We start from the raw sequence: 27,963 nt of genomic DNA, 5'->3' as shown, positions 1-27,963 counted from the left end.
TCATGATGGTAACTAAGGTTGATGCATGGGTGGGTTTACTGCTGCAACCAAGGCTTTTTTTTTTCTCACACTTTTTGGAATTAAAGGACCCCGTTTCTTTGAAAGGAAACTTACATGACCTTGTAAGTTTGTCTTACCACCATCACCACTCTTTCTCCATCTCTCCCAAAGCTACATGTTAGTCCAAATCTCTAGTAAAAAAAATTTCGAACACACTGAAAAAAAATAGAACGTCAGTAATGACAATTTATCGTAAAGAAAAACAGAGAGAAAAATAAAGAACACAGATTTTACGTGGAAACCCTTTCGGAAAAAAATCACGGGTAGAGGAGAAGATAATTCACAATGTCGAATTTGAATAATTACAAGAGGAGTAGACTATGTCTATTTATAGGCTTGTAAAACCATATTCTAATAGGAGTGTAGTAAGATTGAAACATCTCATTCTAATCAATATCAAATAGATGGATTTTAATAAGGTTTAAAAAACCTTATTCTAAAATAAAATAAAAGAAGTATAGTTCTATAGGGATTTTACTTTTATTTTATTTTACTACTGTATTTTATTTAAATAAAGATTCGGGCCACTTAATTCTAACACACAAGAACGGAACTCGAACATAAAAAGAAGAAATAGGACAAAGCTCCAAGGCGTGTGTCAAGTCACTATCTTTAAGGTTATATTCGCCCTCACCTATCTTCGGTGTGTAAATGAGTTCCAAGCAAATTAACCTCGAGGATACAATAGAGCCAATGACTATTTATGTTTTGCACTGACGAGAATAACCCATTACACACTGAGCAATGTATAACAAGAAACTCAATTTCCACTTTATAGAATAATCTAATAATATTAGAAAATGAAGGAAGGAAATAAAAATATTAGAATTTGTTGATGTGTCTTCCAAATGAAATCTCATTTCTATTTATAAGAATTTTCATGTCTCTTCATAGAGACATCTTTTAATAGGTGTCTTTTTGAATAATGTCTTTAAAATAAACACATAATTATTCATTTAATATTATAACTATTCAAATAATATTATTTAAATAGTTATAATTCTTTTTCAAAAAATTAAATAATATAACTTTTGATTAATTACATCCATCCATTTATAGTTATTGAAACACTATAAATATTTGAAAATGTCCCAACCCATGTTACTAGTATTACTAGAAATCAAAGAAAGGTGTGAAATATCATAAATTTGATTAAAAAGTCATGTGTTTAAATGGTTAGCTTTTCCAGTCCAAATAGATTGTTATGTGTGGAGGGGTAAAGTTTAAAATGTTTGGTGTTCAATCTTCAGTTCGTTTCCGTGGCCGGAAATGGCAAAGGGGAAGGTTTTTAGGTAAAGAAAAAGATGGGCAGCAAACGAGTGGATCGAGGTAATCATCTGCTTAGGACCATTCATTATTCTGTGTTATAAGCCTAACACGAAGGATACTTGATTATCGCGCCATTCCAAGTGCCTACCAAGCAACCTATTAGCTTTCTCTATAATAGATATATTTTTTGAATTTATAATTATGTTAACGATTCCGATTAAAATCAATATCAATTAATTAAAATAAAGCTAAAGAAAATTTTACACATAAACTTATTAATTCACTTGCAATTTGTCCAACAAGTATAAGAAGAATAATTAAATGGAAATTAAGACACTGATAACTTTCAAGGGCAAGCTGCTTTCTTTTCGAAAATGCTAGATGTAAGGCAAGGCATTCAAGGAACATGACATATGAACTTGCATTTATAACACAGATATAAATTAGAGACACTTGTTTCTTAAGTCGTCTGCTATAACAGTCTCTTAATTTATTTGACTTTGCATCCCTAAAATAAAGAGAGAAAAAAAGAAAAGAAAAGAAGAAAGAAACATCATCAGGATCTCCAAAGTCCAGTCCTGTAATTAGTAGGGGACTATGATGGATTCAATGAGCTCTTGAAGTGGAGCTAGCTCTTTCTTGTCAATCAGCCCAAATTCCTGCACATCCAAAGCAACAATCTCAATTAAACCCAACAACTTCCTACTCAACTAAGCATGAATTCCAGCCTCTTACAAGAATGTTTCAGAGATCTAAAAGATACAAAGAACATTTCAACTCTTGTCATCTGGCCCTTAACTCGGGTGGTGAAGATTGAGGTTAATATCTTAAACGGTGAAACTTGAGACTCTAGTGTGCCCTCTTGTTACTTCAAGAACAAAAGGTATTTTAGCCCATCTCTCTTTCCACAACTAAAACCATATTCCGTTTTTGTTTTGGTCACTGTAACAGATTCTTCTCTGAAAACCATGATACATATATGGCAAGAAATCATGACTGTTATTCAGAAAATAATGGCAAGCTTATATTTAGCTATGATTTAAAAGAACCATCAACTAACTGTTGTGGAATTTGCATCAAACATCTTTAAGTTATTGGCCCTGATTTAAATGCTATTTAAATTTGTATAAAATAGATAAATAGTGGAAGGGCAGAGAATAATATATATATATATGTATGTATATCAAGCAGAAGCAGAAAAAGACTTACACAAGTAAAAAGTATGAAATGCTTAAAGCATGTGTTCAAATGGGCTTCCTCCTTAAGGCTCACAATTTTCTGAAAGTGAGAGTGATAGATGTGGGCATATACTCGGAACAGTCTTTTGAATATTGTCTTCACTACATCTTTGAAGTTTGGAGGAAATGGTGCACCTAGCAAATTTCAAGTGTGCAATGACATGTATAAACATATTCCGGATAGATAAGAGGCAAGTAATTTCATATATTAAAGTTTAATCATCACTGTTGTCATCATACATAGATAAACAAATATCTTTCTCTAGTCCGAGTCAGACTTCATCACAGAGAATTGAAGATTTTACCCAGTTTTTGAGGAAATATCGATTCATCATCAAGTTGTGTTTCAATCCAGTCCATTAGATATTCGACATATTTTGGGGCAGAAACCTCGATAGGTTTCTTGATTTGCACGCCATCTGCCCATCTATATTCATACCTGTAAAGTTTTGTAAGATGGCACATAATCAACTACTGAAAACCCAAGAAATATGCTTTCAAAGATTATTAAAAATGAGTAGACTAAATTAAGGTGCACAAGCATTATTAAACTGATTGATCAGACAGTGCAAGGTAAAAGAACCAAACATGAAAACTAAAAGCTAATCATTGGACAAAATCAAATGACTACATGGACTTTTAATTCCTAAAAACATTCTAAACATACTTTATTTCTTTCTACCGACCTTTGAACAATATAAGGAAAAATTCAAATTATTGTGACCAGTTAAATCGAACTGACAATGATAATGGAAACAACAACAAATACTAGGATTAATGAAATCAATGAAAACATAATGCATAGCTCATTGTCCTCCCATGAAATAGACAAGTTCATGCTACATATTCAGACATCATATTTCAATAACATTTTGCATATTATATATATTTAAATAAGTAAATAAATAAATTAAATGCAATTTACATGTATGTTTTAAAGAAATAAAAGAGCCTAAATAAGTCAACGGGGTCTTGATTTATCTGAATTCCTTGGAGACTTAACTCATCCATCCATTATCTGATGGAAACACTTTTAATACCACCAAATAGATACAAACATGACATAGGCATACAGCATAATAAAATATTTAAATTTACAATTTGTACAACTAATTTATTGAAAAAAGCAAAAGGAATCAAGTTTTATATATCGTACTTAGGGCCTGCAGTCATTGTAGGACAGTTCTCAGGAGTACAAAACTCAGTCAGGGTACCATAGAGCAGATTCACCTGATTGAAGAAATCCACAGCTGAAAAAGATCCAACACAGTTATGACTGTAAGTAACAGCACAGTTATACTTAAGTAGAATAATCATAGATAGATTATATACAAAGTTTTACAAATATATTGAACGATTTATGCAGAATGTGCTATCCAGGTGTATGTGGGTAAAAAGAAAGAGGGGAAGCGAGAGATACTGTTGACTGCGAGCCATTCATTTAAATCTTCCCCAGGAGGTAGCCTCACTGCTTCCCTTAGGTTTCCACTGCCCAGGGTAGCATCAATGTGCTTTTTAAGCTGTGCGCCCTGCATTATGTCAAATTACAACACTAGGATGAGAACTGCAAAGACTGCTAAGCCACTAATATAGAAGACTGAAGTCCAGAAAGTATTTTATAATAAAGACACAATAAATAAGACAACTCTCAAGAACTGTAGAGGAACCAGAAAAAGGCTAATAATTATTATCATATCCAACCACACATTAATACTAACCATGTTTAGAGTTTAGACATAGAAGCTTGTTTAGTAAAACAATTATCACATGTAGTACGTGTATATAACGCTTGCTAACATTCGTGAGTGGGTCCCACAGGTGAGGCTGTAGGACCGTCATGCATGCGAGTATAGCATTGAAGTTTGTAGAATTTCAACTTTGCTGCTGAAAATTCAAGGAGACACTGTAACGTAAAGTTATTTTCTGAACCAGTGACTTCAAAAGTGATGAAATCTAAAAAACAGAAATATGAATGGCAAAGTGAGCTTTTCTTCTTTCTCGATAGGTAAGGTGGGAATTCTTAGTTTGTTTGCAAATAAATAATGGCAACCATTCAAGTAGCTAAAAACCCAAGTTGAAGAATCAGCAGAAGGCATTAAATAAAAAATACAGTAGCTCCTTTTCTTAGATTGTTTGCAAATAAAGCCAATTTTCCAGGGTCTTTTTTTAGGTTTTTGGATGCATTAGATCTTAGGTGTTAAGTTCGGCTTGCTTTTATTATATTTCTGGACACCTTCTAATAGACTTCCAGTGTGCTAAAGTTGCACGCTCGCACCCAAGAAGTTATTAGTCGTCATAAAGAGGAAAACATTTATTTCCAAAGGGGGGAATTGTGAAGGTGATCAGATCAAATTAACAATCCAGATTCAAGCACAGAGTAAGAGAACATATCATATCAAATTCTAACAGGCAGGAGATGAACAATACTAATTATGCTTTATTAAAGAGATAAAGAAGGAACAAGTAACCAACCTTACTTCCAGAAGGTGCACTTTTTTTGGGGCGGAATGTTCTCTGATTTCTGTTTTCAGAGCAATTTATTAGCAGAAAATCTCAACTGAAAAGATACTGCTCAGACGTGGGAATAGAAATAGAAATATACACACATCTAAAATAGGTACGTTCAATGTTTCACTAATTCCTCTCTCTATATATAGGATCATAGCATAGCTTGTGTAGTTTGAAGTTACTCCATATATATATATGATCATAACAGCTTTTGTACATTGAAGGTATTGCATATCCGTACTGCATGTTATGTTAGGATAAAGATTCAAAACAATATAGTTCAGAGTAATTAGATCTAAGCAAAATATAAAAAATATTTTTCAGTGTGTTTCTCTTTTAATGGCTTGAAATAATGAACAATGCTGATCATGCATACATGGACGCATATACATGATTGAGAGCAATACAAATCGCCCAAACTCCTATCTTACTGAAGACTATAGAAGATCTCCTGCATCCTTTGAAACTGATCATACAATTGGCTTTTAGAAAATTAATTAGCTCCCATTAGACTACATTTGTACATTCCTGTTTCTCTTCCAGTTGATTCAACTTCCTCAACTTCATTCAGCCACCACAAATCTTCAAACAATGGCTGCAAAGTGCCAACAAACCTAGTTTGCGACGCTTCATGATACAAAGCTAAAACTTCTGGATTATGGCAATATAACTTTGAAGGTTAAAAAAAACCAAGAGTTCAGCTCTTGACCTTTTCGACCTTTCTAATGTTGCCAATCATGAAAACAAACCATGGTTACATAGCTTTTAATCCTAGTTCTAACATTGAACCAAATGAATCGCAAGCAATCAGAACATATCATTAATTGCTTAACACCAGAACATTAAGAGAAGTTCAACATGCATTAAGATTCGCTACTGATTTTCTTTAACATAATAATATAAGCAAAATTTTCACAGCAGAAATCATGATCAATGATTGAATTGACCTCAACGGGATTGAATTAACAAAAGCAACAATTGGATTGTGGTTGTTACAGTTAACAGAGGAACGAAAGAATCAGGGAGTAAAATCAGGATGATAGATGAAATGTTTTTAGAATCTGAATTAAACTTAATGAAGGTTAAAAAAAAAAGGTAGAGTTGCTGGTTGATCTTGAATCAGAAAAAGGCTGCAAAAGTATAATAGATCTGACATGCAAATTATGAGCAGCAATTGGCAATAAGCAAAAAAGAAGAAGAAGGAATTAACGAAAAGAAGATTAATTAAAGGGAAAATAACAAAGCATTTTAAGATAAACTTCTCTAAAAGTAGAAATTAAAACTCACCTTCCAAGACCGAAGAGACTCATTGTTAGAGAGGGATTGAGAAAAAAGACTGTTTGATTTTCGTTTCTTCAGGTGGGAAAAATGAAAAAGCCTCTTTTCTTTTCCTTTCACCCCTCTTTTCCTCCTCCTATTTTCTTACGAGTACTATAATCTAATTATCTCTTGTGTTCCATTACTTTAGATTTAGAAGAACCAAAAAATAAAAAAAAATTCGTGGGGGGTGTTTTGTAATTTGGAGACAGAAAAGGCTGGGACGCGGATGGGGCTTGCCTCTTGTGAGTTGTGTGACATGTGAGGGTGTTTTGAGCTGAGAATTCGATACTTATAGGTATGAGGTATTATCAATATTTTTCACTTGTACTTGTACTTGTATTCACTATTGACCTAAAACAAATGCGTTTTTCAAAATTTTAAGTTATAGTTTCAAAATTTGCAATATTCTGAGATCTAATTTGTTCGTTCTTTTCTGTTATTTGTTCTGTTGGCCTACTTTTGGGCTGATAATAATGATATAGAAGAATTGTTTATGGTTTTAAAAGGAGAAGGCCGCCCCATAAGTCCGTATAATACATTATTTGATCATTTAATTTTATAAAAATAAAAATAAAAATATTATTTTTTAAATTAGCATTTTTAAATTTTGTTAATGTTATATACACGAGAACTAGTCCATGGATAATATGTTTACATTTAATTAATTTTTTAAAATTTTAAAAATTCAAAAAAATTATAAAAACTATTTCTAAAAATTAAAAATCATTAAAAAATATAAAAATATATATTCTAAAATTTTTAATAAATTAATTAAATATTAAAATATCATCTATATGATGATCCACCTATATGCCACATCAATAAAACTAACAAATGTTAACTTTTCCACCCATTTGAGCTGATTTGATAAAAAATTATAAATTTAAAAGGTTAAAAAAATGAATAACTAAAATAACATTTTTGTAAAGTTAGAGGACAAAGAAAAAAAAAGGTCATTATACCCATGATATACTATGTTTCCTTTCTAGTTTCGCCCCAGAAGGCGGAAAAACAGAATAATAGATCTGAAGCTAAATCACAGCATACTAGTCTACTAAACAAATAAAGCACAACAGAAAGTACTCGAGTTTATGATAAAATCCTCAAACACCAATTCAGTTTTAGCACTAACAGTACGGAATAGATAGCACAGACACAGACAAGCAAGATCACAATTTCAACACAAAATGAAAAGTTTATTTTTACACACATAACTGCTCCTCCAGTAGGCTACTAAACTTGTTCTGGGGGAAACTTCAAGTCCAGCAGATGAAGGTGCTTTAAATGTGCAAACCTTAATAAAGCAAATTTCAACTCCAGTTCCCAATAGACCTCTTGGTAAGCTTGAACAACCTCTCATCGAAAGTTACATGAAGAAATTATGGCTGTCAAGAAGGGGGGCTATGTGCTCACCTGGATCGTAGAAAGAAGTAGAACATGGAATTTTGTTAAATCATTTAGTGAAAGCTTACAGTAACAGGGGATGCTGAAAATGGATGAACTCACCTTTAGGGTCATATTTGGAGGTCTTTAATATGACTCAGGGATTTAACCACATCTTCGCTCCAAAGTTCAGTACCATGTAGATCGAGCTTCTCAAGTTTCAATAGGGATGTTAAGTCTGGAAGGCTTTTGAGGTTGCTGCAACCATTTAGATTGAGAATCTTCAGTTTTTGAAGAGCACTCAGCTCTGGCAAGTTCTCCAGCCTCTCACAACCTGAGAGCTCAAGTTCCTCTAGTCTACTATGCCCACTCAGTTCTGGTAGATTTCTTAATAATTTACATCCCTTTAGTCTCAGTTTCTGAAGATTGCCAATCTCAAGAGGCAAATATTGTATCTGAGTTTCTGATAGATCGAGTTCTCTAAGGTTTTCTGTTTCTTCAAAGCAGTCATACCTAATTTCTTTTATGTTAGTTGCACCTGAAAGATCAAGGATCTTGAGGCTCGACACCTGTTTGAGCATGCGCATTGCGGACAACTCACTGCATCCTTTTAATAAGAGTATGGTCAGATTTCTAAGAGTCTTAACAATAGGTAGTTTCTCGATTTTGGTACGGGAAAAGTTGATCACTTTAAGCTTTTCAAGTTTCCCAAAGCTCTTTTCTTGGATCTTTTTCAAACTTGTGCATTCAGAAAGATCAATTACTTCAAGTTTACTGAATTTTGCCAGCTTTGGAAGTTGTGTTAAGGAAGAACACTGCCTAAGGATGAGCCTTCGCAGTTCAGTCAATTCAGAGAAGCTATCAGGTAACGATTCAATTCCAGCTCCAGTTAAGTCAAGGCTCCGAAGTCGGGACACTTCATGGAAAAAGTTATCCGAGAGTTTTATCGTCCAGGCTCTTGAACCAGATATTTCAAGAACGGTTAAGGCTTTGAGTTTTTCAACAATATTTACATTCTCCAACAGGTAAGAGCCTCTGAGCATGAGCACAAGCAGCTTCTCCGGTCTAGATATGGAAAGTTCCTCAGGAGATTTGAGCCGGGGAGAAAAAATAGCAAGCAGATTCAGGTTCTCCTTAGCTCCAAAGAAAGTATCATGAACTTCTCTGCATAGACGACTTCCATCAATTAGTAATGAGGAGACCATTTTCTCTTTCTTATCACCACACAGTGTTCTCATCATGCCATCAGCTGGTGTTATTCCTTCGAGAACTTGAGCTGGTGGTATTTCTTCAAGATCTGTTTCATCAATATCCTTGAGCACGCTAGCCAAACCAGGATCAGCTGTTCCCAAGTATCCACGGCGGCAGAACTTATTCATCTCACGAGTTGCTCCCTCCACAACAATGATATTGTCCTCTTGCAGTTTCAGCATGTGATAATCTATAAGCTTCATCAAGACATCATGTCCCTCCAGATAAGCCTTATCAATCTGATTGGTGTGGTTGAGACAACCTTCCATTATCCAGCTAGTGATCAACTCATTGTAATGAACACCACCATGTTTTCCCAAGAAGCTCCAACTATGCCAAAAGCAGTCGATCATAGAATTTCCTCGCTCCTTATCATATGCAAAATGCAGAAGTTGCTCCAGACCATTAGCAGCTGCCTCCAAAGCAGCTTTTAACTCCCCAGATTTATCTTTTGCAATGTAATTTATGGTTCCTGCAAACATAAGGATTTCTGCAGGCTTCCTTCTGGGTCGCTGAAATGCCTCGGATACTTTCTGAAGCTCTTCACGATACACACTGACATCAAAATTGTCTCTTAACAAATCCAATGTCTCACCCTCAGAAAAGGGTTCGAGCTTAAACTTCTTTGCTTTCTCATCATTATCACCTTTTTCACTTTTCCTCCTCGTGATAAGAACCTTCAAACTGTCGATATTATTCATGCTATCTTTCAAACCTAAAATTTCTTCCTTGATGTAATGGTCCATCTCTTCATTTTGGTCTTTCTCCATCCTCTCTAGTTGACCATCCAAAACCAATAGAACAAACTTACTTTCCTTTTTCACCGCATCAAGCTTTCCTATCATTGTCTCCGCCACTCTCTTTGCATTATTCACTTTCTTATCCTTTTTCTCCTTTTCTCCATCTTCTTCTCTTTCATCTGCACTAGTTGGGAGAGAAAACCGACGGGCAACGGTGTCCAGAAAAGACTTCTTATCATGCTTTTTGTCCAGACAGATCCAAATGGGCTCATCGTACTTTTCCTCCACAGCAACCTCACATATTTTACTTGCCATCCACGTTTTCCCAGTCCCAGTCTCCCCAAGGAGAATGATTTTTGACACATTGTCTTCTTTTAACTGATCAAATATCTTCCGTGCATTGTGCTTTGTAGCCGTCAATTTTTCTACTGTTATTTCAAGAAGAAAATGAGAATAATGAGAATAAGAGAGCGATAATCAAATTTAAACTAAAGAATTCCAATAATATGAGACAAAAATATATATTTCTTTTCTACACCATATAGCAGAGTAAAACAAAGGCTAAACTACACCAACAGTCACTAAACTTTAGAAAAATAACAAACCAGTCACCCTAACCATTTTCCGTTACAGACATAACGGAGCTGTCATTCCCCCCCCCTCTCGTCTCCCTCCCCACCACCGCTCTCCCATCCCTCTCCCTCTTCCCCACCATCCCTCCCCCCTACTCCGACCCTCTCCCCCACCGTCCCTTTGCCTCTGCTAACCCTCTCCTAAATTTTTCTTACAGGAAAAAGAAATATCAAGCAAAAAGTTCAAGCATTTGAGGCAGCAAATTGGATGAAATTACGACATCAATTTGAAGCAAATAATAGCAGCAAATAATTGGAGCAATCGGTGAGGAAGGAATGGTAATTAGTAGCCACTAAATCAAGGCTGATCAGTGGAAGAAATTTGGCTAACCAGCAGCCTCTTTGAAGCAATGGTGGGTGCAATGGGCAGCAAATACTTGTTTGATCGGCAGTGAATTAGAGAGCAAGCAAGCAGGTCAACGAAGTAGCTTATTTAAAGAATATTGAAGGCTTTTTAGTCAACTGTTTAGAGGCTATTTGGTGATTGAAATTGGATCAAATGGCAGCTCGTATAAACGTGGGCAGCAACTATTTTGGAAGCATTGCAATCGGCAATTTGCAGCAAATAATTTAGAAGCAATTTGGTCGATGCAAGCAAGGGATTTTGGAGCAACGATGTAATGAAGATGAGAGCAATAATCGCAAGACAAAGCAACCACAAAATTAAGAATATGTCAGTCGATTGGTGGAGTGAATTGAGAAGGTTGAAGCTTGCAGGAAATCGGAGTTAGCAGAGGGAAAGGGACGGTGGGGGAGAGGGAGAGGGTCAGAGTAGGGGGCAGGGATGGTGGGGGAGAGGGAGAGAATCGGAGTAGGGGGGAGGGATGGTGGGGAAGAGGGAGAGGGATGGGAGAGCGGTGGTAGGGGGAGTGATACGAGTCACAAAAGCCCAAATTCTTGAAGGCGAGGCCTAATAAGCAAATTCTCAGCCCAATCAAGAAATCCATCCATACTTAGTTGAAAATTAAGCTAAATTGTCAAAGTGGCCCAAGTTGTAAAGTTTTATTTTTATTTTTATTTATTTATTTACTTAGTTTAAATTTTTATGTCAATATTCAGTCCAAGAGTCCCAGATAAAATAACCTTTGACCAAATTTCCATATTAAAATAATTAGGAGTTTTTTTTATTTTAGTTTTCTAATTAGATTAGGACTAGTTATAAGGTCTATTTAAAGGCATGGCTGTCCACCTTGTTAAACACTTATCATTATTATTAAAATTTCAGATTTGTTGAGAGCAGAATTTTCTTTGAGTTTTCTCCAAGATTTCTCTCTTGAGTTTTCTTTAGAAGTTGTTTTAACAATCTTATGATTGTGGGAGCCATCTTCAACCTTCTTCTTGCCATTGATATTCTTTGGAGGGGAGATTAGAGCCGTTTGAAAGGAGTTGTGAGATCTTTCGAGATTTCAAGGCTTCTTAGGACTTATCTTTTAATTTCTTACTGTCAATTCTTTCTTTATTTCTACTTGTGCTGAATCATTATCTAATCTATTTTCTGTTCTTATTGTGTTTTCAGCCTTTTTCTATCTTAAGGAATCAGCCCAAAAATCCCCAATTTCTAGAGTTTTTCCATACTCTTTTTGGATGAAATTAGATTGTCGAAATTTGGGGAAAACTATCTTGGTGTTCAATTGGGCAGAATCACAATCTCCTTGAGGGTTTCAAGAACCCTAACACTTATTTCTATTCTCAATTTGATTCTTTGCTGATTTGAGGATTTTATTTCAGCTCTGGAAATTCAAAGTTCTAATCTTTTAATTTTTCTGTTTCGTTTCGGATCTGATTGTTTAGGGTTTTCGTAGGAGTTTCCCGTGACTTGGCAACTCGATCTTGGTCCGCGCGCAACCCCGTATCACGGAGGGAGACGAGAGGGGGGAGAGAGGGACGGAAAATGACAGCTCCTTTACGTCTGTAACAAAAATGGTTAGGTAACTGTTTGTTATTTTCCTGAAGTTCAGTGACTGAGTTGAAATTTTAGTGACTGTTTTGTTATCGGAATCAAAGTTGGGTGAGTATTGGTGTACTTTAGCCTAAAACAAATGTACAAGGAGTTCCCTTCCCATCTTTCAATCTCAACAATTACACTTCACCCTCACATCTAAAAGTACCATTAAAGATGCTTATATTCTCAAAATTGAACTGTCAAACTAGCAACATTTATATAATTACCTGGTTAATATGGCACAGATTTACTACTTCATTTCATTCTAATTATAGGTTTCTAAAACTTGTTTTCCTGCATTGACTCTGAAATCTGAAGTTGGGTTTTTACTTTCTAGATCTCCAGAAACAGGTTCTCTACAAAAGCCATAAGAACAACAAAATATTATTGAAATTAAAACACACACACACAGAGACTACCTTCAGTGTCTTCTTCATTGATGTCATTGGTACTGCCTTGATTGTGTTCTCCACTGGTATCTTCTTGGTTATTCCCTTTATTGGATCCTTCACCGTCAGTATTACCTTGAATGGGTTCTTCATTGATCTCTTCGTGGATGTTACCTACATTGGGTTCTTCACTGATATCTGGGCTTGAACTGCCTTTAGTACTCATCTCTCAAACTCTCAGGGATTCCCTCCCTTGTATAGAAATTAGTATATAAATGACAAATTTGTAAAGCACACAGTACAATCCTGATTCCTGAAAGCAGGGGAAATAAAATCTCTTATGTAGAAAGCAGCAAGAAGGTATAAAAAAGAAATGAAATATATAGCTTGAATTGTTTCTGAATAATCACTTAAATCAGATCAGTTTCCTTTCCCCAGATGCTGAGGGATGTGAAACTATGAACATAAACCATTCATCTTTGTCCTAAGTAATAAAGATAGTAAAAAGAAACTAGAAGCTGAAACAAAAAATGAAGCAAACTGAAGGGAAGAAGGAGATAAGAAGGGAAACAGAAAAGGAAGAAAAAAGAAAAACCTGAGTGGGTTGAATATTGAAGGATGTGAAGCAGAACCCAATCTCAGTAAGCGACCAGTGTCTTCTGTTTTGCGTTCCAAACTGAAGGGAAGAAGGAGATAAGAAGGGAAACAGAAAAGGAAGAAAAAAGAAAAACCTGAGTGGGTTGAATATTGAAGGATGTGAAGCAGAACCCAATCTCAGTAAGCGACCAGTGTCTTCTGTTTTGCGTTCCTTTCTGCTTACAATGCTTGACTGCTTGCTTGAAGTTGAGGTTTTGTGGAATATTGATTCTTTTTCTTATCTTATTCGGCTTTGGATATCAGACCAATTGACCAAGTCAATGTTTTTGTCCTCCAATTTTTTCTGATAAAAGTTAGGTCCAAAAATTAAATGTTGAAAAAAAATTAATTATAAGATATATTTATTATATTATTTAAATTAATCATGCAATGTAATAAAATTGTTTGAAAATATAGTTTTTTAAAGAGATAAATATAGATTTTAAATTATGAAATATTTTATATTATATTTTTAATATTTAAAATTTTCATCTTATTCTAAATAAAAATCAAATTTTAAATTAAATTTTATAGAATAATATAAAATTAAAATAAATAAAATAAAATTGAAACAATTGAAAATATTCACAGTTATTTATTTTTTATAAAAATAAATTATATTAAATTATGTTTATTTTGATTTATCAAATATGCATAAAAATTTAAATCAATAAATTTAATTTTTTTCAATCGTGTCTATTCTTTTTGATGCAATACCTGAAACTAATAATAACCCCTCTCCAACTTTTATATAGGAGAATAACTCAAACTCATATCCTCATTCATTGATAACAATACCGATCAATCAAACTAAAACTTAATTAACATTTTTTCTAATAGTTTATTAAACAAACATTTGTGACTTAACTACTCCTAATTAATCATCTAAATCACGTATTAATATTTAGTTGCATGAATTTCACATATACCATTTAATTAAAATTAAAATTTAATATATATAATTAATAAAATGAGTTTATATACACATTAAATATTGTGAATGAAATGGTTAATATTGGCTTGAAATATTGACTTAAGTTCACTAAAGGTAAAATCACTTAGTGGAGCTACCAAACACGGCCTTAAGAAAGTAAAATAAAAAAATAAAAATAATGAACCAGCAATAACTGAGTTCCTTCCCCTTTTTTTTCAAAGAAAAAGCTAGTCGTCTAAATTGGTTTTCCTTAGTTTCGGCGTTCTTTCAATCTATAAACTGAACCGTGCTTTGCTCACCAGACAAGTACACTCAAAACTAAAGAAAGAAGAAGGAATAGTGAAGAAATGGTCGACCCCATCCCGCCGGAGGTGCAGAAGGTATGGGACAAATGGAATATCCGAGGCACCATTCTGTTCAGTCTCTCATTGCAGACCTTCCTGGTTTTGCTCGCCCCATACCGCAAATCTACAAGGAAAAGACTCTTAATCATGCTCATCTGGTCCGCTTACTTGCTAGCCGACGCTGCTGCTAATTTCACTGTGGGTCTCATCTCCAATAACCAAGGCAGTGGTTCTAAAAAATCTGGCTCCTCTACGTCCAAGTCTTCTTCTCATCATAGTAACGATGCTCTCCTGGCCTTCTGGGCTCCCTTTCTTTTGTTGCATCTGGGTGGTCCCGATACAATCACTGCTTTTGCTCTTGAAGATAACGAGCTTTGGCTTAGGCACTTGCTCGGTCTCGGCTTTCAAGCTGTTGCAACTCTTTATGTCTTTGCTCAGTCACTCCCAAAGAACAGGTTTTGGGTTCCCACCGTGCTAATGTTTGTGGCTGGAACCATCAAGTATGTGGAGCGGACGCGTGCTCTGTATCTCGCGAGCTTGGACAGGTTTCGAGATTCCATGCTCAAAGAGGCTGATCCTGGGCCTAACTACGCAAAGCTTATGGAGGAGTACGCTTCCAAGAGAGACAACAAACTTCCGACGCGAATTATTATGATTCCAGAGCCTGATAAAGAAGCCAGGGCCACTGATATGCCAGTTAAGGAAGGTAAATTGAACAATCTGGAAGTAGTGCATTATGCTTATAAGTACTTTCTAATCTTCAAGGGGCTTGTGGTGGATCTCATATTTAGCTTCCGTGAGCGTAACGAGAGCCGGGAATTCTTCAAAAAGAGAAAACCAATCGATGCTCTGAGGGTCATCGAGGTTGAACTCAACTTCATATACGAAGTTCTTTACACTAAAGTACAAGTTGTGCATTCCGCTTGGGGATATATATTCCGATGTGTAGCCTTTTCTTCCATTGTAGCAGCTCTTTCTATCTTCCATTTCAGAACAAGGAAACACGACCTTAACCAATTTGATGTGGGAATCACCTACACCTTGCTCCTGGGTGCGGTGGTCCTGGATCTTATAGCCCTATTGATGCTCATTTTTTCCGACTGGACGTTTGCTACCATCAAGGACCCTGATTCCAATCCCGGGATCCGGGCTTGGCTCTTCAGTAGCTTCCTTCGGTTCAGGATGCCACGGTGGAGAAGCTGCGACTGTACAACCGCTCTTAAACCAGAAGAGAAACCGATTGAGAGGATCAATCATAAGGTTTTGTCAACTCCCATTTTGTTCCGAAGGTGGTCTGGATCTCTCTCATCCTTCAATTTGATAAGTTATTGCCTGCAGAGCCATACTAGAAGAATCCACAAATTCACGAGATGGCCACTCGTTATCGCTAAGGACATCAGCACCTTTCTGCGCATTGATGCATGTTTCGACTTTGCTGTTGATTTGATCAAAAAATTCACCAATGCAATCACCGGTTTACTGTCTTGTGTTATAATTGTATTGGATTTTATCAACAACAAAGTCAGCACGGCTATCACCTATGTTGTCGATAAGCTCAACCATATTACTGGGCTACACCATGTCATAAAAAAGACAAGTATACTTTGTGGCCATGTTCGTACATTCATCATGGGAAGTATGGGGCTCAAGGACTTCATTGATGAGATATTATATGTATCCCGCGAGCCATTCACCAAAGAGCTATGGGAATTCATATTCGATGAGCTGAAAACCAAAGCCAACCATGCAGATGATCCTGAAACGGCCAAGAGGATATCTGCGGCGAGGGGTGAATGGATTATAGTCGATAGTGATACAAAAGTTGATCGCAGCTCACTGATGCCGTATATTACCGATGTCCAGTACGATGAAAGCATTATATTGTGGCACATTGCTACTGATCTATGTTACTATACTTCCAATGGAAAGAAACTAGACAAGGAAAGCTATGATTATCTAGAATTTAGTAAGCTTCTCTCGGATTACATGTTGTATCTTTTAATCTGGCAGCCAACAATGATGTCTGCTGTAGGAGGCATTGGAAAAATAAGATTTAGGGACACTTATGCCGAGGCTGACAGATTCTTTGCTAGCCGGGGATTACCATCACTGGTAGAAAAGCTGAAAGGGAGCGGAAGTGTAGAAGCCAAGGCCTGCGAGGCGATTCTTTCGGTGACAACAAATGTTAAACCTGTGGCGGTGAAGGGGGATAGAAGTAAATCTGTTCTGTTTGATGCCAGCATGTTGGCACAAGAACTAAACAGACTTGAGGGGGAAGGTCTGGATAAATGGAAATTGATGAGCAGAGTGTGGGTGGAATTGATGTCATATGCTGCCAGCCATTGCAGAGCAAACACGCACGCACAGCAGGTCAGCAAAGGTGGGGAGCTCATTACTTTTATTTGGTTGCTCATGGCTCATTTTGGTCTCGGGGAGCAGTTCCAGATCAACGAGGGACATGCAAGGGCTAAATTGATTGTCGGAAAGTAACCACTTTACACACACATTTCATCAATGCCTGTCCATGTCTTTTTATATATGAAGTTTGTCATCTCTGTTTGCTTTTGCTTTTATTGTGCTAAATTCCAAGTTTCTGTGGAGAAATGGAAAATGTAATATTGCGCAAGATCATAGATTATGGTGTTTTCTTCAGCAAGGAACAAATTTTTGGTATGCTTTTTTATTCACTGCCTATTGCACAACTTGAAAGGGGTCAAATGCTCTGTTATTTTCACGATTCAAATTACCAAAAAAAATGGAACATTTTGCAATTTTCCAAGCATGTTGGATTTATTTTTTAAAGGGCAATTTTTCCAATATGTGCTGAAAAAAATTTATTTGAATATATATGCTATTTTCTTAAAAATGTATTGATCTATCTATACTATTTTAAATAGGAGAGAGAGAAAAATATGTCCTACAAAAATCGCTTTCAGTAGCGTTAGCTGAAAGGATGCCTTTCACTATTCAAATTACCAAAAAAATGAAACATTTTGCAAATTTCCAAGCATGTTGGATTTATTTTTTAAAGTGTGAAAGGCTCTCCATTTTGAATTTTTATATAACAAAAGGAGAAGAAAAAAAAAACAGAACACGACACACTTGTACATGTGAAGTTTTCTTGTTATTCGTTAAAAAAAAAAAACTCTGCAACTTTCTAAGCAAGAGTTAGATAAAAGATTGTACTGTATGATTTATTTTTTGATGTAACCCGTTGGATTGGCTGTTAATACGACAAAATGGAACCAGCAACGGGCAAACCCATGCATGTTAGGATTATTTTTCTTCCATTTTTCAAGGGTGAAAAACTGAAATTCACAGTTCCCACTACTACCAGCAGTTTGGATTACATGGGTGTACTAGGTTGGGAAAATACAATTTGCCTATTGTTTAATTCTTTTGAAGAAGGAACACGCATTGAACTTACATGTAATATATAAAAAAAACTCATGGGTTCTGCTGGAGATTAAAGAAGTAGGCAAGGTTGCATCGAAGTAAATTAATTAACCTGGTGTGTGGCCATGAAGAGTTGGTGGGGAACTCAAACAAGCCTGACATCCCTGTTTGTTCATATTTATCATTCAAAAAAGGGGTTAAATAAAAACATCATTTCCTCCAATAAAAATCTAAACACGACTTTTATTTGAAAAAAGAAAAAGAAAATTGTCCCATATAAAACTCCACGTTTCCCTAAAAGAAAATAAGATTCCTCTTCAAAAGATAACCCTTGTGTCCTTTCACTAAATGAATTATTGGTTTAAAGGAAAGCAATTATGTTTCGGCGAGCAATCATTTAAGGGCATTGACTTGACTCGGTTAGAATTCTACCCCTAAAAACCAACTAGTCTTTAAAAATATTTTACCAAAATTTTCAGAAAAATAAAGAAGTGGCCCCGAGGAAGTTGCTGGACTCTTTCCTTGATTAATCTACCAATACTGCCAAGTCATTGTCAGTTTTCAAGGCAGCGTTTGGTTGTAACTTTGCTTAAAGTTTCTTCACTTTCGCCCTTTTGTTGACCTGAATCAAGTCTTTGTTTTTTTGTTTCTTTTTTCTTTTTTCCTTCTTGGAATATTCAAGGGAACCTTCCCAGCTTCTCCTGCAGACTAGTTACTAATTAGGTTGAGAGATTTTTTTTTACCTGGTGTGTGTTTATATTCTTGTCCAGTCTCACTTTCTTGAGCTAATGCCCTAGCCATGTCTTCCACAGATGACAAGCCACCTCCCTTATCCATTGAGGACATAAACAATATCATAACGAACCTGAGGAACCTCCTCACTAGCGATTGTGCAGAGGCCGAAATCGCTGTCGCCACCAACACTGCGGCTAATAACCTGACTGGAAATGAGCAAGATGGCTCTAACCGTACTGGAAATGAGCAAGATGGGACCAACAAACAGGATGGAGATGCTAACCAGGCCCAGGAGACCAACGACAAGAAGAAGGAACCGCTGTACGAGCTGGGAAAACTATGCAAAGAACTCGATTATATGATCAGGTCATTCCAGGAACTGGAGAACTTAAAAAATAGTCTAAGAGAACCATTCGAAACTCTTGAGGCCAATGTCAACGACATCGTGAGTGATCTCGAAAAAGACGAGTTACGAAAACAGGTTCAGCACAATCTACGTGTGTTCAGAAACAACATCACCCGAGTCAAAATCCTGATCCTCTTGCAACTTCAGGCCGCCAGTATAAATTCCGATGGTAATCGTGCTTTGCAGACAACCTTTGCCACCGGCGAGGCAGGGGACTCGCCTCACCTATATGGTGAACATATATTTGAAAATAGCTATTATTTTAAAGAATTTGAGGAAAAATATGAAGGCCTTGATGACAGGCAGAAACTGTGCTTGCTGTGTTTCTCAATTTTCCCTGAAAATACGGAGATAAAGAAGAGGTTTTTGAGATTTTGGTGGGTCGGAGAAAACTTAATCGCCCGAAATGGAAAGGATGAGATGGGAGATTTAAACGACACTCTCACCACATTCGTGGAGAAGAGGCTAATCGAGCCTGTTCTGAAGAAAAACAGATTACAACCCAGAAGCTACAAGGTGACCCCAATTGTTCGTTCGTGCTTGATCCATTTTGCCAAGAAAGAAGGTTTCTTTGATTATGACCAGGATGGAAAACCCATCATGGATTTTTCATCTTGCAACAAGGCTTGTATGGTGAAGTCTGAAAGAGCTACTGCTTCCTGGTTCGCTGATTATCTTAAAGGCAATGACAAGGATGGCAATGAAAGAGCTACTGCTTGCTGGTTCGCTGATTATCTTAAAGGCAATGACAAGGATGGCAATTCAGAAAAGCCTAAAGAGCAGGAGCAACATCAGGAGCAAGGAAAGCTATTGCAAGGAAAGCTATCTGCAGATCTAGTAAAGCTGCAGATGTTGTTCAATTTTCCACATGAGAACACATTGATAAGAGCTAGTCAGCAAATTGATAAATTGCAGACGTTGTTCAACTTGAGTAAGCAATTTCCAGATTTACCTACGGAGTGGTTTCTAAGATGACGGGCATTAAAGTTCTTTATTTGGGTAGATGGGAAGCCACGGCTGGGCAAGCTCGCCATATTGAGGTGGAAGACATTGAGTTCTTAAAAGGGTTCAAAAACATGAAGAATTTAAGGCTTCTTAGCCTTCAAGGTATTTCCGGTATCCCAAAGCTTCCCACCACTCTGTGCAAGCTTGAAAATTTGAGGATATTAGATCTAAGAGCATGTCACGATCTGGAGAAGCTACCAGACAGGATAGGGTCACTTAAGAAGCTGACTTACTTGGATTTATCAGAATGCTATCTGCTTGATTACATTCCCCAACAGCTGAATAAACTATCGGAACTTCAAGTCCTTAAAGGGTTTGTGATTCTGGAAGCCAAAAACTCATGCACACTAGACGATTTGTCGGAGTTACCGAGTCTGAGAAAACTAAGCGTCAATGTGAACACTACCAAGTTCAATATCGATGAGGCAGGGGACGCTCTCGCTAAATTTCAGAAACTTGAGAAGTTGAGGATAGCGTGGGGATGGGGGGGGAATGCCAAGAAAAGAGGATTCTACGCTAGACAGTAGTAGCGAACAACAGCAATCCAAGACCAAGAAGAAGCAGGCAAGTAGTATTAGTAGTGCAGCAGCAAAAGCCTCGACTGATAAAGTGAACAAGGGAGAGGATAAAGGCAACCGGGAAAGGAGTGCAGTCGCAGCAGCAGGTGAAGCAAATTCAAAGACCGCGAAGCTGGGAGGTGGTTTAAGAGGGACAGCCAAGATAGCTTTGATGGCTAAGAAATGGAGGAGGCTGTCAATGAAAGAGAGAGAACCACAAAATCTGGAAGGCCTTGAGAGACTGGTGAAACTGGACCTCCAGTGTTTCCCTCGCTCGGAACCACCTACTTGGCTGGTACCAAGAAAAATGAAGAAACTCACGAATTTGTCGATTAGAGGTGGAAGACTGGGTTACCTAAATCATGAGGATGGCCAGAAGTGGAATGCGGACACCTTACGTTTGAAGTTTTTGGTGAACTTCAAGATGAACTGGAAAGAAATGCAGCAACGATTTCCCAATTTGAAATATTTGGAGAACCTTAGATGCCCAAGAATCACATTCTGCCCATGCGATGCCAATGGAGTATGGCAAAAGTTCGTCCAATCCAAATAAACTTCAACCTTTGAGCTTTGCATTCTTGTTTCTTTGTTTCTAATTTACCGGACAAGTTTGTGTTGTATTTCAGTTTCACCTTCTTTTTTTCCTAGTTTGTTGTATTTTCCTTTATTGAAGAAATGGTAATTTTCTTTATCCCACACAGTCTTGTATTTTCTGCTCTTTTATCTTTATTCATTAATTTTACCTTTTAACATCTCAACTTAATACTGCCTATTTCCCAACTTTAGTAGATTATTCATCAACATAATCTACCAACTTATTTACTACTAAATTCAGAATTGTTGAGTATTTTTGTGAATTTTTTTTCTCTCATGGAGATCAACTTTTCTATTTATAAAGCATGGTTTCTCGATAATACGTATTAGGATTAGATAGATGCTCATGCATAGTACCCTACTCTAGGGTCAACACGTGCCTCTCGAATATGAGTTCGCCTACATGATAGCGCGGACCCATCAAATGCGAACTCATGCAGGCGAACTATACGCTTTGGTTAACTATATACTTATCAAGATAAAAAGGGTCGGATCAACCTCAATTGGATAATAAGTCGATAATCGCGAATACCTAACAATAATAGATATGATTTTAAGAGGTTTGGACTAGCTAATCACATTCAAGTTTTTATTTCCATAATTTTATTTAGCTCTGATTACCACTGAACAGACCCGACCTTGGGGTAGTTTAGAAGTGCAACTACCCAAGGACTAAAAGGCCACAAAAAGATTTCTTGAAGCCCCAAAAACTTAAAATGCGAAAGTTTTTTTATCGACACTTCATCATAGATAGGAATAAAATAAAATAAAATAAAAAGGTCTCAAATTTTTTTAATTTTTAAATTTTAAATTTTATAATTTATTGGTCCTAAAAAAATATCGGTTCTATTACTATAATTATGAGTTATGATATCACAATACTCACCCTCTTGGTTAACTGATCACCTTTTCTCCCTCTATCTATAACTTTATTTTATCAAATGTTGTCTAAAAAAATAACATAAATAATAATTTAATTTAAATATTTATTTTTAAAAAAAACTTGATTGGGAGATGAACATGGGTGCTTTCAAAGTATCTTAGGGCCCCTTTGGATGCAAACGCACAACAGTGCATTGAATGTTTTCCCCTCTATTATCAATCTCACTGCACTGGACTAGACTCTGGACAGCCTTTGGATGTGTTGGCTTCCAGTACAGTGAGTAATTTCTACTGCACTGGACAGCCTTAAGCTGACTGGTGTTAGAAGCTTCAGTAAAAATTTAGCAACTTCAGTTGCTTTTTCTTTTCCTCTTTTACCCATCTATTCTTCAGTTGCATTCTTCAGGTTTTTCTGATGTTTGGTTACCCTTCTTCTCCTCTTTCCCATTCCCTTTCCCCTTCCCCTTGGGTTGCAAATCAGTTTGGTCAATGACCTCTTCCGGTTCCTCCTTCATCCAGGTAAGGCTCCTTCTCCTCCTTCCGTTCTTCATTCCTTTTTCAGATCGTTGAAATCAAGGAGAAATCCAAAGACCTACATGCTCTAATCAGGTATTCCATTAAAAACTAATAGCTTTTATTTATCGATTTTTAAATGTGCATGCATATAATTATTAGAAGAAACAAATAGTTCGTTGTGGAAATTCTTATATGAGATTTTTTTTTCTTCTACTGAATTTCTGGGTTTTGTTGGAATCCTTGAAAAATATATATTTCCTTGTCAGGTCGTGATGACATTGACTAGATTGGTTGTCTTTGGATTACATTAATGACCTTTCGATTGGAAAAAGAAGTGTTGGGTCGATCTTGCTTTTGACCAATGATGAGGGTTTAGTTAATATCAGAATTATGGAATCAATTTATGTTTTTTTTCCGATAATTTTAATTGTTTGCAATGATAATTGTTCAAGTGGAAAACTTTTACTGTGAATATCAGACAAATTGTATTTTGAAACATTACAGGATTGGCTTACTCTGTTTGGTGCAATTACAGCTTGGATCAAAATACAAGGTGCAAATTCAGCTCTCATTAGGGCAAGCTTGAAGACAGAAAACAGAACATATAATTGTATAGGGACTGTTTTGGCTAAGAATGGTTGCTGGTCATTTCTCAAAGGTGGATTTGTTCTTGATTCACCTTCAAATTTAGCTTTACTGCTATTCCAGGTGAACCTGTTTTCAAATCAATATAAATTTAGGCTTTTATATGTGAAAAAGATTGAGCATTAGATTATTAATGCTGTCACTAATTTTTGCTTCTAAGAACCCTTTTTTTTATAATGTCTTGGATATGCAGAACTCAGATGATAAAGACATTGATATAACAATTGATAGTTCCTCGTTACAGCCATTTACAGATCAAGAATGGAGGTTTAACCAGCAATTCATGATTAACACTGTAATTACTGTTGACACACTTTGTGAAATGATATTTCAACAATGGTAATGTTCAATATCTTAACAAAATTACTTACCGTCTATTTTTTCCCCAGCAAAGGAAGCGTGCTGTAACAATACATGTCTCAGATCAACAAGGTAATAGGTTGCAAGGAGCAGTAATAACTATAAACCAAGTCTCAAAGGATTTTCCATTTGGTTCTGCAATAGCACACACCATTCTTGGGAAATTGCCCTATCAGGTATGTGTTCATATTCATTTCTTAATACTTGTCGGACAATGCTAGCTAATTGATCTTGTTTTCTTTTTGTCTTCTAGAACTGGTTTGTTGAATGATTCAATGCAGCAGTGTTTGAAAATGAACTGAAATGGTATGCAACAGAACCAGATCAAGGGAAGACCAACTACACCTTAGCTGACCAAATGCTGAAGTTTGTTAGAGCCCACCAAATAATAGCCAGAGGCCACAACATATTCTGGGAAGACCCCAAGTACACGCCTGCATGAGTGAAATTACTTTTGTCTTCTGCTAGATTAAAATGTTTTAGGCAGTTGAAACTAGCAACTGATGCAATTTCTTTCTTTGAGCATCTAATACATTAATAAGTAGTGTCGTGAAATTCTTATGAAAAACTTCTAGTTTTTGTAAAAGACAATGTTAATGAAACCCCTGCCGAGGAAATGAATGGAAATCTTTTCTAAAATGTAAATAATGGGAAAGAAATGAGGTGAAGCACATAAATCTCTTCAAGTAGCAAATATATTGTGCAGTTGTTTTGCTGAAGAATATGTGGACTTACTGTTGTATCAATTGACTGAATTCATAGTTAGTAGCAACTTAATATTATGTTCGGTAATGATTTTCCAGTGTATCCATCGCCTAGTGAGCAGTCAGCAGCTGACGATGCTCAAAAGCAAAAGCTGGATGATGCCGACAAAAAAATTACTATTTTCTTATTCCATAATTCTATACTTTTTAGTGCTGCTAAATCCATGTATTTGCATGTTGAATTTTATATAAGCAAATTAAGTGATCAATTTACTAATGCAGGGAAGAAGCAGATGAGTTGTGCCGAACTCGGGAGGAGAAAGATGACAGTTCATGCACTGCCTCAGAAATGTTTTTTGAGCTGTTGATGTATAAACATTTTCCTTCTTTGAGCTAAATACTATTTGTTGTTTACTTATAAGTGATCTTTGAGCTGTTACCAATAGTAATTTAGATTCTTGGTCTCCAAAATGTTGGTGTATAAACAATCATGAGAAGGAAAATGTTCGTTTTGCAGCCAACAGAAATTTCATGGTTTTTATGTTTATTGATTGTAGGCTGTCAGAAAAGATAATAAACAACAGTTTAGCCTTCTTGAGGAAAATAGGGAGCTTCTGATACGTGCAAACCAAGGCCACACCATCATGGTGATGAATCTTTCTTAAAAATTTATTAATTTCTTCATGCTTTATCTGAATTGTCACCTTAGATTATTTTTAGCTGTTGTTTTGAGCATCTTTATTTATGTCTATACACTTCTAAGGAAGATATTGTATGTCACGTTGGCAGACAGTTGAGTCCGAAAGATTATTAAAACAAATCCTTTCAGCTGATGAAGTGCAATGTAAGAACATCATGTCTCTTAGATTTATGGACTTTCTTTATGCCTTTTATTTTGCATAATCCTCTTGATTTTCCCTGAGATGATTGTTTGCGTACATGGAACCTATAAGAGGAATTTGGAATCAATTTTGGAGTCGGGTTTGAAGCGCATGAAAAGATTGCATGTTCACTTTTCAAGTGGCTTGCCGACTGACGGTGAAGTGATAAGTGGTGAGATATCATGAAATTTCTCTTTACTGTTCCTCTGAACTTTGACATACGAACTCCTTCATTTTACTCTCTATTTTTAATATGCCAGCACGGTATACGTGACAAACTGCTTGGGGGTGTTATTATGCTTGTTATCTGCATTTCACTATAGGATTCATGCTAAAGATTATGAAAGGGGATTATTAAGATGCCGATATATAACGTGAATTTTAAGCGATAATGGGAAATGACAAGCACTAATCGGCATAAATTGAGTTTTAGTGAATCTAAATGCTGTACAAGGCTTATGATGATTTGTTCTTTTACCCTCTTCAGGTATGAGATGAGATGTTAAACGTTTTGATCTATCTTGATGTTAGAAAAGCTTTGGAAGGTAAGCATGCTTGCAGTTATTGCTTCGGTTCATAGAATCATGAAAGAAGCAAGTCATCTTTCTCACTTTTCTTTAGAGTCGTGGCCGAACATATATTGATTTGTTCTTGCCAAACTACGGTTCTTAAGTTGTCTTCGCTTGTTTTCTTGATGACTGCAGAAGGCATGAAGCTTTACATTTCAGACAACAAAGTGATATTGACTGAGGGTTTTGATGGGGTGGTACCTGTCAAGTGCTTTGAGAAAATAGAATCATGGCCAGACAGAAAACCTATACCTTTCTCAAATGTTTAAAATTGAATGATGAAATGATCAGCTTTTCTTTTTTTTTTTACTTTCTTTTAAACCTGTGTGATGACAAATTTGTATTTATAGAAGATGACCACCATTCATATTTGTCCAAGTCGATTACAATAAGAGTACATTTTATCTATATAAATTGTTAATCCAAGTCTGTTCAATCTTTAGACAAAATGAACCTTGCTAAACAAGTTATGCGTGCAATTTAGTTGGAGAGGTTTTTTGTTAGGTCATGTAAGACTTTTGTTGGTTAAACTATTAGAAATTCAAGAGCAAATTGGGTCCTCTAATATAAAAATAAGCAATTTAGTCCTTATATGCTTCGTTTTGAAGCAACCAAGTAACTTTTGAATAGTTTTAATATTTTTCTTATCTAAATGCTCGTGGAAAAAATTGAAAATAAACATGTCTAAAAGTTTAATCATAAAAAATCCATCTTTCTACAGAAAATATAACAAAAAAAGAAGAAGTTAAAATGAAAGAAGAAAACAACATTGAAGACCGAAATTGCTGCAATTCAAATCTAGAAACAAAATTGAAATTGAAAAAATAAAATTTACGTTCTAAATTTTAGAGTTTGAAATTGTTGATGCACAAACAATAGAATCCTAATTTGTCAATGGACAGAAAATTACTGATGAGATGAGTTGAAAGGTGCTTTACGGTCGGAAATGGAATACATAATTGGGAATATGAAGAAAAACCCTAATTCATTATGTTGTTAAGTAAATTGAACTTGGGTTGCTGATGGTAAAGTAACAATCATAAAATCAATATTCAAAGTCAAGTTCAAATATTTTAATATTTGATAGAAGAAATTTATGAAGTTTGTTGATACAATCATTAGAATATTTAATACTAAGAATTTTATTAAATTATATATTTTTGTTAAATTATATTTAATCATAATTATTTTAAATTATATTTTATAGTATTATATATTATGATTTTAGTAAATTCATATAAGAATATTTAATACTAAGAATTTTATTAAATTATATATTTTTGTTAAATTATATTTAATAATAATTATTTTAAATTATATTTTATAATATTATATATTATAATTTTAGTAAATTCATATATTCTATTAAATTATATATTTTTATTAAATTATATTTAATAATAAATTTTAATCATTTATTAATTTTGTAATTGTTAAATAATTTTAAAAACTTCTATTATATATCATTTTTAATCTAATGTCCTTAAAGGTCATTTTCTATTTTTACCTCACCGCTACAGCTGCGTTTGAATCCAAACACACACTCCACCGTTGTTTCTAATCTCACCGCTACAGTATCCAATCTCACCGCTACAATAACTAATCTCACCGCCACCGCTATTTTTAACCTCACCGAAGCTAAACACACCGCCCATCCAAACTAAACCTTAGCCTTATGCCCTTATCCATAATTATTTTATTTTTGATGAAAACAAAATGATATTTTTTGTATAGACCAAATCCAACCCATACGGTTGGGCCATTGACTTAAGGCAGATAGAGTCCACCCACTGGCTTTATTGCATCCAAGCCTGAGACACCACAAACCAATGCAAATAGCGTGGCATTAAAACTCCAGGACGACTGGGGGACACAGCTGGGGACTGGGAACATCATTTTACAAATTTACCCCTAATAGCCGGTTTTTTTTTCTTTCTATGGCTTACCATTCAAATTTTATTTCACAACTCTCATGAAAAATAAAAATTTTAAAAAGAGATTCATTAAATAAATCAACAAATTTCAATTATGCATAATTTTTTTAGAAAAATTATCTACGTGAACTCA

The 27,963-nt window shown here is 35.5% G+C and overlaps 4 protein-coding genes and 1 pseudogene across 14 annotated transcripts; 3 read left to right on the top strand and 2 right to left on the bottom strand.

The window, feature by feature from the left end:
* Nucleotides 1-1,725: 1,725 nt before the first annotated feature.
* Nucleotides 1,726-6,799, bottom strand: LOC107946646 (MOB kinase activator-like 1A). Its single transcript, XM_016881056.2, has 7 exons — nt 6,363-6,799; nt 5,040-5,088; nt 3,988-4,096; nt 3,724-3,817; nt 2,873-3,006; nt 2,539-2,702; nt 1,726-1,988 (listed from the first exon to the last, which is right to left on the bottom strand). The coding sequence occupies exons 1-7, from the start codon at nt 6,383-6,385 to the stop codon at nt 1,914-1,916; spliced, it is 648 nt and encodes a 215-aa protein (XP_016736545.1). The 5' UTR covers nt 6,386-6,799; the 3' UTR covers nt 1,726-1,913.
* A 659-nt stretch (nt 6,800-7,458) lies between these two features.
* Nucleotides 7,459-13,670, bottom strand: LOC107946645 (putative disease resistance protein At4g19050). 3 transcript variants are annotated; one of them, XM_041107282.1, is made up of 4 exons: nt 13,464-13,670; nt 12,763-13,045; nt 7,902-10,197; nt 7,459-7,808 (listed from the first exon to the last, which is right to left on the bottom strand). In XM_041107282.1, exons 2-3 carry the CDS (start codon nt 12,956-12,958, stop codon nt 7,910-7,912), a joined length of 2,484 nt encoding a protein of 827 aa, XP_040963216.1. In that variant the 5' UTR covers nt 12,959-13,045; nt 13,464-13,670; the 3' UTR covers nt 7,459-7,808; nt 7,902-7,909. The 3 variants fall into 3 exon arrangements, with proteins under 3 accessions (XP_040963216.1, XP_016736543.2, XP_016736544.2); XM_016881054.2 differs by having other exon boundaries at nt 13,328-13,656; XM_016881055.2 differs by lacking the exons at nt 12,763-13,045; nt 13,464-13,670 and adding an exon at nt 12,571-12,756.
* An 814-nt stretch (nt 13,671-14,484) lies between these two features.
* Nucleotides 14,485-17,272, top strand: LOC107946644 (uncharacterized). The gene has a single exon (XM_041107279.1). It carries the CDS (start codon nt 14,650-14,652, stop codon nt 17,134-17,136), a length of 2,487 nt encoding a protein of 828 aa, XP_040963213.1. The 5' UTR covers nt 14,485-14,649; the 3' UTR covers nt 17,137-17,272.
* A 644-nt stretch (nt 17,273-17,916) lies between these two features.
* On the top strand, nt 17,917-21,441 carry LOC107946643 (uncharacterized; annotated as a pseudogene).
* Nucleotides 21,442-22,529: 1,088 nt separating this feature from the next.
* On the top strand, nt 22,530-26,448 carry LOC121224291 (endo-1,4-beta-xylanase 5). 9 transcript variants are annotated; one of them, XR_005921906.1, is made up of 11 exons: nt 22,532-22,740; nt 23,273-23,445; nt 23,576-23,677; nt 23,772-23,918; nt 23,996-24,168; nt 24,729-24,815; nt 25,004-25,093; nt 25,236-25,290; nt 25,400-25,499; nt 25,815-25,872; nt 26,032-26,448. XR_005921906.1 is itself a non-coding variant. In XM_041107281.1 (5 exons), exons 1-5 carry the CDS (start codon nt 22,711-22,713, stop codon nt 24,042-24,044), a joined length of 423 nt encoding a protein of 140 aa, XP_040963215.1. In that variant the 5' UTR covers nt 22,530-22,710; the 3' UTR covers nt 24,045-24,381. The 9 variants fall into 9 exon arrangements, 2 of the variants coding, with proteins under 2 accessions (XP_040963215.1, XP_040963214.1); XR_005921904.1 differs by having other exon boundaries at nt 22,532-22,830; XR_005921905.1 differs by having other exon boundaries at nt 22,532-22,830; nt 23,242-23,445.
* Nucleotides 26,449-27,963: the final 1,515 nt, after the last annotated feature.

Source organism: Gossypium hirsutum, chromosome D12, assembly GCF_007990345.1.
Source record: "Gossypium hirsutum isolate 1008001.06 chromosome D12, Gossypium_hirsutum_v2.1, whole genome shotgun sequence".
NCBI classification, from domain to species: Eukaryota; Viridiplantae; Streptophyta; class Magnoliopsida; order Malvales; family Malvaceae; genus Gossypium; species Gossypium hirsutum.
Note: the sequence above shows the minus strand (reverse complement) of the source record. Positions and strands in the feature narration are given on the sequence as shown.

Bases quoted from the DNA above. Each gene is read 5' to 3' on its own strand.
- LOC107946646 (XM_016881056.2), bottom strand. From the start codon at position 6,385: ATGAGTCTCTTCGGTCTTGGAAG. The intron at 4,097-5,039 runs GTTGGTTACTTG...GACATAATGCAG, and splicing joins GTGCACCTTCTGGAAGTAAG to GGCGCACAGCTTAAAAAGCA. The intron at 1,989-2,538 runs GTAAGTCTTTTT...TTGGATGTGCAG, and splicing joins ATTTCATACTTTTTACTTGT to GAATTTGGGCTGATTGACAA.
- LOC107946645 (XM_041107282.1), bottom strand. From the start codon at position 12,958: ATGAGTACTAAAGGCAGTTCAAGCCCAGATATCAGTGAAGAACCCAAT. The intron at 10,198-12,762 runs GTAGTCTCTGTG...TTGAAATAACAG, and splicing joins CAATGAAGAAGACACTGAAG to TAGAAAAATTGACGGCTACA.
- LOC107946644 (XM_041107279.1), top strand. From the start codon at position 14,650: ATGGTCGACCCCATCCCGCCGGAGGTGCAGAAGGTATGGGACAAATGG.
- LOC121224291 (XM_041107280.1), top strand. From the start codon at position 22,711: ATGACCTCTTCCGGTTCCTCCTTCATCCAG. The intron at 23,446-23,575 runs GTGAACCTGTTT...TTGGATATGCAG, and splicing joins TAGCTTTACTGCTATTCCAG to AACTCAGATGATAAAGACAT. The intron at 23,678-23,771 runs GTAATTACTGTT...TTTTTTCCCCAG, and splicing joins AGCAATTCATGATTAACACT to CAAAGGAAGCGTGCTGTAAC.